Source organism: Mustela nivalis, assembly GCF_964662115.1.
Source record: "Mustela nivalis genome assembly, chromosome: 7".
NCBI lineage: Eukaryota > Metazoa > Chordata > Mammalia > Carnivora > Mustelidae > Mustela > Mustela nivalis.
In genome coordinates, this window is record NC_139026.1 from 52,838,987 (window position 1) to 52,854,844 (window position 15,858).

At 33.4% G+C, this 15,858-nt stretch overlaps 1 protein-coding gene across 1 annotated transcript; it reads left to right on the forward strand.

The window, feature by feature from the left end:
- The first annotated feature begins 868 nt into the window (after positions 1–868).
- Positions 869–15,732, forward strand: KLRF1 (killer cell lectin like receptor F1). Its single transcript, XM_082738359.1, has 6 exons — positions 869–1,091; positions 7,652–7,750; positions 8,874–9,020; positions 12,207–12,346; positions 13,350–13,462; positions 13,957–15,732. The coding sequence occupies exons 1-6, from the start codon at positions 1,007–1,009 to the stop codon at positions 14,075–14,077; spliced, it is 705 nt and encodes a 234-aa protein (XP_082594485.1). The 5' UTR covers positions 869–1,006; the 3' UTR covers positions 14,078–15,732.
- Positions 15,733–15,858: the final 126 nt, after the last annotated feature.

A 15,858-nucleotide genomic window follows, 5' to 3' on the forward strand; every position in this document is an offset into this window, starting at 1 on the left:
CCAAACTGGATTTGAGTGGTGGTTGCACAAATCTGTATGTTTGCTAAAAATCAGCTAATCATGTGCTTACAATGAGGGCATTTTATGGTATATAAAGTATACCTCACTACAGCTGAGGAAAAAAATCTGAAATTTCCGGCCTGTCTTGTGAATAGTGGGCTTTTTTTTCAAATACCAGAAAAGGTAACTGAAAAATATGGTTTATTTCCCAAGTTCTCCCCACCCCTTAATTTTTTTTTTTTGTATTTAAAATGTCTTTAGAATGCTAAAAATTGCCAGTGTTTATTTTCTTCAAATTATATTATTAAATTATTAGCATGATTTGTAAGCAATGTTGTTTTTGGATCAGGAAATTTAACTTTTAGGTAATTGCAAGCTATTATATTGAATCAGATATCACTATATTAGGAAGTATAATTGAAAATTCACATATTTTGGCTCAACCAGGAGACACCTATGTATCCTATAACTCTAAAAGGTGTACAATTTCCATTTGCCTGACTTTATGTGTTAATCAGGGAACATTTTTTAAAGAACCACATACTGAGTTCCTGGGTGGCTCAGTCTTTAAGCAACTGCCTTCACCTCAGGTCATGATCCCAGGGTCCTGGGATCCAGGCCATCAGATTCCCTACTCAGCGGGAAGTCTGCTTCTCTCTCTCCCACTTTCCCTGCTTGTGTTCCCTCTCTCTCTCTCTGTCTCTGTCAAATAAATAAATAAAATCTTTAAAAAATAAAGAACCACATATGATGTTAAATTCAATATGTGGTGGACAGTTGAAAAAATCACATGTTATCTAAGTCAAGAGAAATAAATTGAAAAAAAAAGAAAACACTTCCTTTGTGGTTTTCACCAATAGATGAAAAACTCTGCGCCCTTGTTTGTACTCTGAGTGGACAATTTGAGGACTAGCTCTGATTAACAGAAGATTTTATTTTTTTATTACATATCATACTTAAAAATAAAACACACATATATATACACATATATTCACCCGCATCGAAGATGGAAGACAAAGACAGATATATGACATTGAATTTACAATTGAAAAAAAGGAGTTCCAGCCAAACATCCCAAGTTAAATTTAAAGGTATGGAGTTCATTTTTTTTTTTTAATTGGTGTGGGTTAATACGAGTATAGATTTAATATGGGTTAATATGAATATGAATATGAATGTAGACCATAATTTCCAGTATTCTACTTTTTACTGTTCTTGTACTATTTTAATTTTTGGTGTTTTTCTCTTTCTGTCTCTGTCTTGACTTTCTGTCTCTCTGTCTCATTTATCAAGGCGAGGACTAACAATTATTTACTTATTTTATTTTATTATTCAATTTACATTTTTAAAAGGTTTATTTACTTATTTGATGCAGAAGGAGCACAAGCAGGGGGAAAGGCAGAGGGAGAGGGAGAAGCAAGGTCTCCTCAAAGCAGAAAGCCCAAAGTGGGGCTTGATTCCAGGACCCTGATTGTGACCTGGGCCGAAGGCAGACGCTTAACCAACTGAACCACCCAGGTGCTCCAAGTTATTTTCCTTTTAAAGTAGCACCTTGAAGGGTCCTGGGATCCAAACTCACATCAGGTTCCCTGCTTAGTGGGAAACCTGCTTCTCCCTTTCCTGGTTCCCCTGCTTGTGTTCCCTCTCTCTACTGTTTCTCTCTCTGTCAAATAAATAAAAATCTTTAAAAAATAAAGTTAACACCTTAAATCATATAATTTCCTAAGGATTCTCAGGAAAAATACAAATAAGTTAAAATTAATAAAATTAAAATGAATATTTAGTGCCACTTATCAACTGCTTTATCATTCATAAAAATGGCATCTTTAATACCAGTTTTTAATTCAATGTGTCAAAAACTTTAAAATATGTTTTTCACCAGATGAAAAATTTTGTTTTGGAAAATAGAGATGTTAACGTGAAAGACCACAAATGTAATGACTCTTCTGTGCAAACTTTTTTTTCACACTCAGTTTGAAGATGACACTTTGAAACCAGAATGTGTTTTGGTTGAGGAAAGGAGCTCAGGAGGCTGCCAATGATAAAATGTGCAACTCCTAGCTATTTAAGTGGCATATACTGATACTTATCCTTTATCAATGTATCCTTCGCTAAGAGTAAAGTTTGCTAATATTTAGTAAAGCTTGTGGTATGACATACATTTAAATCTAGCTGACAATTTAAGCCTTGTCATTATACACAGAGATTTTATTTAACTTTGTGATATATTTGTATATGTTTTCTCATGTCTTGGTGCTAATGGAAATAAGAAATTACCTTTTTTTGCTACGATCTAAAGCTTCAGAATCACTATAGAAATAGAATTACTAATAATATAGTTACTTAAAGCAGATTGAAATGTTTTTGCAGGGCTTTTTGTCCTTAGAATATATTCTATTAGGCAAGTACAGTCAAATTATGTTAAATTGCTTGAGGGGAACCTGGGTGGTTCTCAGTTAAGGGTCTGCCTTCAGCTCAGTTCACTGTCTCAGGTTCCTGGGATCACGCTTCCCCATGCCCCACAGTCAGGGCTTCCTTCTCACTAGGGGATCTTCTCCATCTCCTTTTGCCTCTCCCCACTTGCTTGTGCATACATGCGCACTCTCTCTCTCAAATAGCTAAATAAAATTTTTTAAAAAATTAAAAATAAGAAAAATAGAATTGCTTGAAATACTTCCTCTCTACAGGTTAGAGCCCTTTATTTCATATTCCATTTTATTTGGGGGGATCACTTTTTTCATTTTGATGTAATTATAATTCTGTATAAATATACATATTATGCAATCATAACAATATACATAATGCCTATTATATAATTAGAATCATTTTATAACTATTTAAAACATTTATCTATTTCTAAAGTCTGTATAGCAAGGTACTTCCAGAGATCTTCAGCTCCCAAAGATCCAGCTTCTGTCTTGTTGCCTTCACCCTGCTCTCTCCCTCCATACATTTCAATCCTATATACAGCCTAATATTTCTCTATTAAGTGGATATACACCATACTTCATTCAACTAGTTCCATTACTGGGCACTTAAGATGTTTACATTCTTTTCCTATTCTACCCCTGTTATAAATAGCATTGCAATGCCTTGCACATATGTCTTTCCATATATTGCTGATGTGTAACTTGGATGTTTTCCTAGAAGACAGACTGCTGGATGTCAACATAAATGTTTATATAATTTTGCTAGTTTTCCCCCAAATATCCTCCACAAGATTGTACCATTCTATGCCACAGTGATCATTAAATGCAAGCATCTTTTTGAAATACTGATTTCAATTCTCTAGGATATACCCATGAATGCAATTGCTGGATTATATAATAGCACTATTTTTAATTTTTTGAGGGATTGCCATTCTGGTTTCCTAGTGACTGCACCATATTACATTTTCACCAACAGTGTGCAAGGGTTCAAAGTTCTCCACACCCTCACCAACACTTGTTAACTCTTTTTGGTAGTAGCCATTCTGACAGACGTGAAGTGATATCTCATTATAGTTTTGTTTGCATTTCCCTGATGATTAGTGACATTGAACAACTTTTCATGTACTTGGCCATTTGTAGGCCTTCTTTGGAAAACTATCTATTCATATCCTCTGCCCATTTTTTAATGTTTTTTTTCCTGAGTTGTATAAGTTCTATGCATTCTTGTATATTTTGAATGTTGACCATTTATCAGATAGTTACATAATTTTCCAGTGTTTTCTCCCTCTATTTTGTTTTCATTCCTAGTTCCTTAATGTTTAAAGTTAGATGGTTTATTTGAGGGGTGCCTGGATGGCTCAATGGGTTAAAGCCTCTGCCTTCAGCTCAGGTCATGATCCCAAGATCCTGGATTGAGCCCTGCGTAGGGAGCCTGCCCAGCCCCCCGCCTGCCTCTCTGCCTACTTGTGATCTCTGTCTGTCAAATAAATAAATAAAATCTTAAAAAAAGAAGTTAGATGGTTTATTTGAGATTTTTCTTTTAATATAAAATGTAGTTGTTTCTCTCTTAGAAGTACTTTTGGAGCATTGGGTGTGGTGTATAAACAATGAATTTTGGAACACTGAACAAAAATTAAATTAAATTAAATTAAATTAAAAAAAAGATTTGCCAGGGTCCTTGGAAAATCTAAAAAGAAGGGGGGCTTTTGTTGCATCCTTTAAGTTCAATGTATTTTCACGTTTGTTTCAAGATTTTTTTTTTTTAATTTTCATTTTGATTTCTTCTTTGACTTGTTAGTGGTTCAGGAGTGTGTTGCTTTATTTGACGTATCTGTAAATTCTCCAGTTATCCTGCTGCCTTAATGTGTAGTTTTATACTATTGTCATTGGAAAAAAATCCTTGATATCATTTCAGTCTTCCTAAATTTGCCATGACTTCTTTTGTAGCCTATCATATGATCTATCCTGGAGAATGTTTTGTGTGCATTTGAGAAGAATGTGTTTCCCACTGTTGTTGGATGGAATGTTCTGTGTATGTCTGTTAGGTCCATTTTGTCTAAAGTAATAGCTCACATCCCAGATTTTTGTAGTGATTTTGGTTTGGATGATCTATCTGTTGTTGAATGTGAGGTATTGAAATCCCCTGTTATTAGGGCATTGTTATCTATTCCTCCCTTTCAAATCTGTTAATATTTGTTTGATGTATTTAGCTACTCTGATGTTGGCTGCATATATATTTATGATTGTTATATTCTCTTGATAAGCTGAGCCCTTTATCATTACATAATTACCTTCTTTGTCTCTTGTTACAGTTTTTGACTTAACCGCTACATTGTCATATATAAGTATAGCTACCTCTGCTCTCTTTAGTTTCTATCTGCATGGCATATCTTTTTCTATCCCTTCTCTTTAAGTCTATGTGTATCCTTAAAGATGAAGTGAGTCTCTTGTATGCAGCATGTAGTTGTGTCCCGTTTTTGTTTTGTTTTGTTTTGTTTTAATCTATCTAGCCACTCCATATCTTTTGATTAGAGTATTGAATCTGTTAAGAATTAGAATAATTCTAATTCTTCATATGAAAAGACATAAAACAGCCAAATATCAGGTAATAAGATGGCATTAGTAATTCCCTTATTCTTTTCTCCTTCTCTTGTGGCCTTCCTTCGTGAATTGACTTTTCATAGTGGTATGCTTTGATTTCCTTTTTTTTCTTTCTTTCTTTTTTTTTTTTTTTAAGATTTTATTTATTTATTTGACAGAGAGAGAGCACAAGTAGGCAGAGAGGCAGGCAGAGAGAGAGAAGGAAGCAGGGTCCCCACTGAGCAGAGAACCCAAATGTGGGGCTCGATGCCAGGACCCTGAGATCATGACCTGAGCCGAAGGCAGAGGCCCAACCCGCTGAGCCACCCAGGACCCTGATTCCCTTTTCTTTTAATGTGTGCATCTGCTGTAGGTTTTGCTTTGTGATTACCATGAGGTTTATATAAAACATCTTATAACAGGGGCGCCTGGGTGGCTCAGTGTGTTAAGCCGCTGCCTTCAGCTCAGGTCATGATCTCAGAGTCCTGGGATCAAGTCCCACATCGGGCTCTCTGCTCAGCGGGGGGCCTGCTTCCCTCTCTCTCTCTCTGTCTGCCTCTCCGTCTACTTGTAATTTCTCTCTGTCAAATAAATAAATAAAATCTTAAAAAAAAATCTTATAACAGTCTATTCTACACTGATAACAACTAATTACAATTGCATGCAAATCTCTACTTTTTAAATGCCTATCTTTTATGTTTTTGATATCTCAATTTACCTCTTTTTATATTGTGTATTCATTAGCAAATTACTGTAGCTATAGTTACTTTCAAGAATATTTTCTTTTAAACTTTATGCTAGAGTTAATTTTTTTCCAAACTTTTGTGGAAAATTTCTGACATTTCTCAATGAACTTAATTAGACAAAAAAACTTTGCATATTGAACTAATGTCCATCGATCCTTGCTTCATTTCTAGTTTAAAGTTGTTGGATTTTATCAATTGCACTTTTTACATCTATTAGGATGATGATACATTTCTCTCTAGCTCTATTAGTAAGATAAAATGAATTTCTTACTATTGGACAATACTTGTTTTCCTAGAATAAACTCATTATGGTGAAGGTATAATATATATAATAATATATTTTATATATTATAATTATTATATTATCTATTATAATTATATAATAATTATAATATATAATAACATATTTAAGAAATTTGTTTGGACACTTAGGAGTGACTGATCATAGGGCTTTTTAATTTTTAAATTATTTTTATTTTCATTTTCTGTTATTAAAAGTCTGTATAGGAGAATTCTCTACAGCTTCTCTAAAGGAGAAAATACAGAGTAACAAAAATGTTATTTCCTGCAAAACTGTAAGCCTTATATGCCTCAAATTCATACAGTGAAGCTCAACTCATGATACTTAGAAGAAATAATTGAGTTTGAATTGAATTTGAAAAGGCTTCCACACCTTTTCTCCTAATGTTTTCTGATAGTCATGTGTTTTATTTTTTTAAAATGAATAAATGACATTTTTCACATGTGTTGAATACTTTGGATTTGTTGATTATAAATTTTATTATATTAAAATATTAAAAAATATCTGGGAACATAGGGTATTAATTAATTGAATTATAATAAATCTTATTTTATGATCTTTGGCATTATCATAAGATAAAAACGGTGTACTATTTCTCTGACATACTGTTTTATATGGTTTATTATGCTTTTTCTTGACAGATTTCAGCATCTTCAAATGTGCTTTTTTTTTTTTTTCCCACAGGTTTAAGGGATATTTGGAACATGAAGCTCAGTATTTAGTAACTCAATTTATTGACTGAACTCTAAGGATAATAATAGTTATGGGGAGTGGCTCCTTACTGTGATGCATTTATAAAAATTATCTTGGATGACAAAACTATTATGCAAAATATAGACATTCATTTATTCAGTATATACTAATTGCTAATCCAATTCCATACGCTAATGTCCACCAACCCATGTCCTATTTAATGAGGTTGAGAAAAATAACAACATATTGTGACTATTTCCTTTCTGTTTTATCATATCAATTTGTTCGTTAATAGCCATCACAGAATGCACATCTCATTTCTAATGTAGCAGCATAGGCATATGAAAAACAAAACAGTTATCACTCTTAAAATGTTTAACATTTAACGAGAAGCTGAAACATCATTATTACATTGGTTAAAAAAAATTTTAGGATTCTTTTTAGGTTAGTTCTTATTTGTATTACATCCTCTGTAAATTAAATAGGCTGAATACTTGGGAATATTATATTAAAGCAAATTATTAATTAGAAAGTATATATTTGTGTGACTATATATGTGTGTATCTGTAAGTGCCCATGAACTTGTGTATGTGCATACACATGCACACTTGGGGAATTATTAGGTGTATACGTTAAATTTCTTTATCCCACTAGTCAATTATGTCAAATATTAGCAATTTCTTAAGATGCAAAATAACATGCCTCATAGCTCTCCCCATGCAGTGTTACCATTACTAAATAAAGTAGGATGGCATTTTTCTATTTATTTAAGTTTTAAGCTTTTGATTGCTTAACATCCTTTAAAATTCAAAACCCATATTATATGCAATCCTATTACTACAATTGCTTTCACTACTTGGAAATGTACTTTTCTGAGCTAATTTATGTGATTAATCTCTCAGATGGTTCTGTGATGTCACACTGGTATAAAATCTTATTGGGAATATCAGGAACAGTAAACAGTATACTGGTTTTGACTTTGATCTCCCTATCTTTACTGGGTAAGTTAAAAGATCTTGAATAAAAATATGGAAAATGTTTACTCTTTTCTTATGACTTTTCATACTCATTCATCCATTTGTTCATTTTTTGTTAACAAACTCTTAAAAAGAAGCTACTATGTATAAAGCTGTATATTGTACTCCATTGTAATGTTTTTAATATGTAATCAAATCAGGTAAGTATCTTGTTCTCAAATGGCATACAATCTAAAAGGAAGAAAATGTGTGTATGTGTGTGTGTGTGAGAGAGAGAGAGAGAGAGATGTATATTAGGAAGCCATGTTTTTTGATTTCTTAGAAACCTGTGAATAGATAGAATTCCATGATTTTTCTTAGAAATTTGTATATGTTGTATGTAAAATTGTATTTAATTTATACTATGTACTACTATATCCCAAGGTTTACTGCAAATTTCCAGAATTTTAAAAAAAAAAAACCTCTCAAAACAAAAAAAAAAAAAACAAAAAATGAATAAACATGGTGAGAAATCTCTAATGAAATAAACAGATTTTTTTTAAGTTTTTTTTTTTTTTAAGATTTTATTTATTTGTCAGAGAGAGAGCGCGAGCGAAAGTGAGCACAGGCAGACAGAGTGGAAGGCAGAGTCAGAGGGAGAAGCAGGCTCCCTGCGGAGCAAGGAGCCCGATGTGGGACTCAATCCCAGGACGCTGGGATCATGACCTGAGCCGAAGGCAGCTGCTTAACCAACTGAGCCACCCAGGCGTCCTGAAATAAACAGATTTTTAAAAAGTAATTATGGTAGAATGGGCTAAGCAAAGTGTCATAGGTTTCAGAAAAACATGACATCAAGAAAGCATGGAAAGAGCATGTATACTCTTTAGAGAGGGAATTTTGCTTTATTTATTCCTGTATCACCAGTTCTTAGCATGATGCCTGGCACAGAATAGTTCCTCAACAAATATGTATTCTGTAAATGATTTAATTATGTAATATTTGAAATTATTTTTCATTAAATAAACATGAGAATAAGAAAGAAACTTTCTAGTTACCTCTTCAGTTATTTCTTGTTCTAATCATCAGAATCACTCCAAAGATATTTCTGTCTGGAGCACCGCACAGGGAAAAGATATTTACCCAGTGTTAAAATAATTCTGTTTTTAAGTTTCTCAGGGAATATTGCTAAAATGCCAAGAAGCAAAGAATTCAAATATCACCCAACATGATGATACTGGAAACCCGATAATGAACAGTGGCACAAGAGGAAATATAAGTAATAAGGATAGAAGTTACTGTGGTTCAAAAGCTACAGGTATATCTCAAGATTTTGGCCTGTATTTGTTTTAATTGTTTTGGCTTTCTAAGTTTAAAAAATCTTATTTAACAGTTATGCAGATTTAAATTAATAAAGATTTGATATCAATCTATTTTTCATTCAAAATTTCATATATCTATATCTACATATGCATATGTATATATATATAATTTATTACTTTTTTTGTAGTGGGAGGGTAGTATCAGTGAAAAAATAACAAAGAGGCTCTTCCTTGCAGGAGTTTAAAATCAAATTGAAACCCATAAACATGGCAAGTTAATTGTGATTATAAGGCAGTATGTAAATAACTATATTTTGTCTCTTATTTATTCTGTTTTGAAATACAAAATGAATAAAAGTAATTATATGTAATAAATGATTCATTATGATTTTGTGCTTAGAACTTCCAATTATACAAAATTTTGGAAAAACCATGCCTTCTACTTCCAATTTTGCTTTCGTTTAACTTTAAAGTGTTTAACTTTTGGGGCCTTCAATATCTTCAATATCTTCAATATCTTCAATTTATAGTAATGTGCAAAGTGTGTAGATTAATTTGTTTTATGATTATTTACCAAAGGATTTTCCCTAGGGGTGCCTGGGTGGCTCAGTCAGTTAGGCGTTGGACTCTTGCTTTCTGGTCAGGTCACGATCTTGGGATCCTGGGATCGAGCCCCAAGTAGGGCTTGACACTCAGTGGGGGGTCTGCTGGAGTTTCTCTCTCCCTTTCTCTTTGCTCCTCCCTCCATTCTAAATAAATAAATAAATAAAATCTTTAAAAAAAGGATTTTCTCTAATCCATTAGTTTATGTTGTTCTCTTGATCACGTATGAAAATGTCATATATATTATTGTTTACTTATTGATACTGTTTTGTTTTGGATTATCTATCTGTTTTACATGTACAAGTCCCAAACTAATTGAAATACTATAATTTTAACATGTATTTTTGACCATGACTATTTAATTTATCATTATGTTGGGTATTATAATGGAACATTTTCAGAGATAAGGAAACTTTGATAGGTAAATGTGGAATCATATAGATAACATTAAGCTTTCCTTAAAATTAGTCTAACTACTGTATAGCGAGCTGTAAGGTATTAATTTCCATTAGGTTTTTCTTCTTTTTTAAATGAGGAAATATCCACAAACATGAAGTTAGCTATTTAAAATAAAATAATTCAGGGTGCCTGGGTGGCTCAGTTGGCTAAAGCCTCTGCCTTTGGCTCAGGTCATGATCCCAGGGTCCTGGGATTAAACCCCGCACTGGGCTCTCTGTTCAGCAGAGAACCTGCTTCCCCCTCTCTCTCTGCCTGCCTCTGCCGGTCCAGCAGGAGAAAGACACCTGAAAGTAGGGCTGGGAGATTTAAGGAAAAGAGAGAGAGAGACAGCGGGCTCAGGAGGACTACTCCATCTCAGGCGAGTAGCAACTTTATTTCTTCATGTAACCACTTTTATACAGCTTCAGCACAATGCTGGTATCAATACTCAATCATATCCGTCAGTGAAAAATGAGTCAGGCAGGATGTTAATAGGCTATTAGCCTCCAGACTTTTGTGATAATCTTAAGGTTCCAAGAATGTGTTTTTTCTCAAGATAAGTCATAAGTGAATCACATAAAACTACACAGATGTTATTTTCACCCTGAATAGCCTTTCAGAGTCAAGCCATGTGAGCATCCCCGCTGGACTTGCTCCAAGTTCCCTTGGCACACAAGGGCGTCCCCAGGTGTGTTCAAGTTCACTTCTTATCCAGGCTTCCAGAGCCATAACAACGCAGTTCCCAACATGCCTCTGCCTACTTGTGATCTCTGTCTGTCAAATAAATAAGTAAAATCTTTATAAAAATAAAATAAAACAATTCAATAGCAGTAGGACATTTGAATGTGCAACAACTATATCTATCTAGTTCCAAAACATTTTCATCACCCAAAAAGAAATTCTATTCTCAGTAAGCAATTGCCCATTTCCTCTCACCCAGCCTTTAACAACCACTAATCTGCTTTCTGTCTCTGTGGATTTACCTATTTTAGACTTTCATATAATGGAATCACAGAATATTTCACTTTTTGTGTTTTGCTTCTTTCACTTAGCATAATGTTTTCAAGATTCACCCATGTTGTATCATATATCAGCATTTTATTCCCTTTTATGACTAGAGAACATTCCTCTGAATATATATCACAATTTGCTTAAGATGGCAATACTGATCAAAGAGATCTGCATATTCAAAGAAATTCTTATCAAAATTCCAATGGCCTTTTTTCATGAAAATGGACAAGGTGATCCTAAAATTCATGTGAAATTGAAAGAAATCCTGGATAGCAAAAACAATCTTGAAAAAGAAGAATTAGCTTGGAAGATTCATATTTTCCAATGTTAAAACTTAATAGGATGGGGAGAATGAATAGTGACTGCAATTTACAGGATTTTATTTTGGGGTGATGAAAATAGTTTGAAATGAGATAGTGGTTATGCTTACACATTGTAGCTGTACTAAAATCCATGGCATTTCAAATTTAAGGTAATTAAAATGGTGATTTTATGTCAGATGAATTTAACTTCAACAAAGATAGGAGAATTTAATGGCTGGAAGTTTGAATAGTTATACTGACCTGAACTCATATTTATTCATTCAATTCACTTTCTCTCATTATTATGCCAAAGTCTCAGATATTCTCAATTGAAGACCTAGGTTTAATTTAATTTAAGAAAATCAAAGAACTTGAACTTATAATTATATAGAGGCCAAAAAACTATTATGCTCAACATTATTTAATATCAAAAGGGAGTTATTAAGTAAGATTTATGCATACAAAAAGAGAGAAATCTTAAAGCTTTCTATAATTAAATTCTAAGTGAATGGTATAAATAATATTTAATTTCACATATAGCATTAATGCAATTTACAACTTAAATGGCTGATGTTATTTTAGTAATTACATTAGATCCGGGAATGAAAAAGAAATCCCCTTTTGTCTAAGTTTTTCTTCATCTTACTAAATTAATTTTTTAATTCCCAAGAATTATCATTTGCAATTTGGACATCGTGTAAATCTGAACACTTTGTTGTGAGTGATTTTATCATACAGCTCCACTCTTATTTATACAACACAGAAGTATTCAATTTTCAGAGATACATATATAACTTTATTTTCTTTATTTCCTCCATTTCCCTGTAGGGTTGTGCCCATCGGAATGGCTCAAATATCAAAAAAAGTGTTATTGGTTCTCTAATGAAATGAAAAGTTGGAGTGACAGTTATGGATATTGTATGGGAAGGAAATCTCATCTACCAATCATTCAGGACCAACTTGAAATGGTAAGTGGTTTAGTGTCAGGGTTATGGCATTAGTCTCTGTACAGATAGAAGTGGTTTTCCTCAAGACAATTATCAGATGATCTCACTCATATCTGGAATTTAAGAAACAAAACAGAGGATCATAGGGGAAAAGAGGGGGAAAAAAAAGATGAAATCAGAGAAGGAGACACACCATAAGAGACTCTTGACTATAGGAAACAAACTGAGGGTGCTGGAGGGGAAGTGGAAGGGAAGATGTGGTAACTGGGTGATGGGTATTAAGGAGGCACATGATGTAATGAGCACTGGGTGTTATATGCAACTGATGAATCACTAAACTCTACCTGTGAAACTAATAATACACTGTATGTTAATTACTTGAATTAAAAAAGAAAACATTATGCTAAATGAATGAAAAAAAAAAAAAAAAAGAAAGAAAGGTTTTCCTCAAGGGGTACCTTAGTGGTTCAATCAGTTAAGCATCTGACTTGATTTCAGCTCAGGTCATGATCTCAGGGTCCTGACATCAAGGTCCCCTTTAGCTCCCCACTCAGCACAGAGGGTGCATGGGATTCCCTCTTTCTTTTCCCCTCTGCCCATCCCCTCACTCACACACACACACACACACACACACACACACACACTCTCTCTCTCTCTCAGTCCTTCTAAAATAAATCTTTTTAAAAAATGGCTTTTCTCAAATCTCTTCCCATTCCTTCCGTTAAAGTATCATTTATCTTGATTACTGAGTTTTTGCATCCTCCTAAATTTTGTGCTCAATGCCAGTGCCTCACTTGGCTCATGCTAATCCTGGGCGGAATATTTATATTCGATTTAAAAGTGATATACATGTATGTGTATGTATGTATGTAATATATATTGTATGTAAATAAGTTATGAATTCACTAGTATAAGAATGTTCATGTAGGATGCTAACTGTCCAATAAAATTCTAAATCTTACTTAGTATGTCTACGTTGTTAAAATATTCTGTTCATTGAGTTAACTCTTTACTCACTTCTTAGGCTTTTATACAGAAAAACCTAAAACAAGCAAATTATGTGTGGATTGGGCTTAACTTTACATCCCTAAAGAGGACATGGACCTGGGTGGATGGTTCTCCATTAGATTCAAAGACGTGAGTCTTTCCAAAAACACTGTCTGACTTTCTGTCTATTGTAGAACTTATCTTCATAAAGTACCTCTAAGTTCAACAAAATCTAATCTGAAATAATTCTTGATACTAATGAATTTGAAAGGATGAAAATCAATTTAATGTTCACTGGAGTAATGATGGATATTTTGGTTTGTTTTCAAAACAAAAAGATTTGAAAACAGTAATTATTTTGCATTTATTGTTTAAATATAGAACAATGGAAAAAAGACTAGAACAGGGATATGGACACAGATTTACTCTTAGGTCTGTCATTTCTAACAGATTCTTTGCGAACTCCGTGCCAATCACAAAGTGAGTCTAAGTCACAGAGATATTGTAACTTCTAGTAAATCAAGGGATTTGAAAATGCCCTGAAATCTGAATGGCCTTTTAACTAAAGGAGGGTATTAGCTGCAAACACAAATGGATGTCTTCAGCAACAGTGTTTAACAATATATTTATCCCTTCCTCTACAGATTTTCCATAAAAGGGCCAACTGAAGAAAATAGCTGTGCTGCCACCAAGGAAAGCAAAATTTATTCTGAAACCTGCAGCAGTGTTTTCAGATGGATTTGTCAATCAATCAATAATCAATGATCAAAGTTTTTTGCCAATTAAGTTTTAATATTAATATTAAGGAGTAAGAATTTAAAAGCACAATTAAAAAATAGAACTGTGATTAAACAACAAAATGTCTTCTCTACTTTCCCTCCATCATCTACATGGATCCCAACCTTAGAGTACACCATGTAAACAATCTAAAATATGCCCTTTCAATGTTTTATGTGGTAATATAATAAAGTATGAGTCCATGCATTCATACTCAGGATTTTTATTCGCTTTCATTTTACAACAAATGTGATCAAATTACATCTGCTTTTCTGTATTGTGCTTGTTTAATTTGTAACAATATCCTATGCAAATTACATACAATTCTGAGTTGCATTATAGTGTGGATTTATATATATATTTTTACTGGTTTGTTGATAAGCATTAACTTTGTTTTCAAGTTTTTTCTGCTGTAAACTATGCTGCAATAAACACTCTGAACATCTTTTTAAAAAGTAGTACCTTTTTTTCTTTGATACAAACCTTAAAACTGGATTTGTAACTCAAAAGCATTAAATATTTTGTTTGCTTTAGATTTTATACGATTTTCATCTAAATTTAGAAACTCTCATAAACGTATAACATTACAGGTACAGAGCAAAAGCACTTTCCTTCTTCCCGAACCTCTTGAGAATTACTTGCCAGATTGATACATTTTATTATGAAAATTTCAAGTATCATTGGATACTTTTGTGCATATTTTCTACAAAAATTCCTCCACTTAATCACAACTAAGTGATCAAAATTAATAAACTAGCATCAACACAGTGCTACCATCTAGTTCTCAGACTCTTTTTAAGGTTTGCCAATTGTTTCTAAAGGATCCAGCTCAGAATCATCTTCTGCGTTTAGTTATTATGTCTCTTTAATCTTCTTCCCTTTGGAAGAGTTCTTTATCCTTCCTTGTTATTCACAACTTGACACTTCGGAATACTACAACCCAGTTTCTCTGCAAAATGCTCTTTAATCTCAATCTGCCTGATTATTTCTCATTGCCATATTCAGCTGCTCCTTGACAAAAACAGTGAGAAGTTCTTCTTGCATCCCGTCAGGAGGCACACATATTTATTTGTTCCATTGTTGATGCCATTGACTTTGTTCACATGCTTAATGTGATATCTATCAGACTTCACATAAAGTTTCTCTTTCTCTTTGTAATTAATTAATATTTTGTGGACAATAACAAAGATGGCTTTAACATTCCCTTCAGCTTGGTTAAATTTTAGACAAGCTTTGTTCTTCCTATCTTATGAGGCCCTGACTCCTCATTTTTAGACCATTTAAGTTAGGAAATTTGTGATTGGAAATTCTGTGTCTGCTTCTTTGAGATGTAAATCTTTCCAAGAGCTTTTTAAAGGCTTTACAACCCAGAAGTGCCTATCTTAAGGACCAGAGAGTCATTCCTTTGAAATGTAACTAACCATCAAGAAAAGTGGCACCTCTATTTCTTAGCTTCTGTGGGAAGGTAGGAGGCTAACTTCAGTGGGCACCTAGATCCAAGTTGTAAAGCAAACATTACAGGTACAGAGCCAAAGCTCTCTGTCAGGCTCCTTGCTTGGTTGGGAGCCTGCTGCTCCTCCCTCTCTCCTGCTGTGCTCTCTCTCAATAAATAAATGAAATCTCTCAAATAAAAGAAATCTTTATCCATTCATTTGGTGAGTGCTGTGAAGTGTGTAAACCTGGTGATTCACAGACCTGTACCCCTGGGGATAAAAATATATGTTTATAAAAAATAAAAAATTTAAAAAAAAGTAACTTTTAAAATTGAA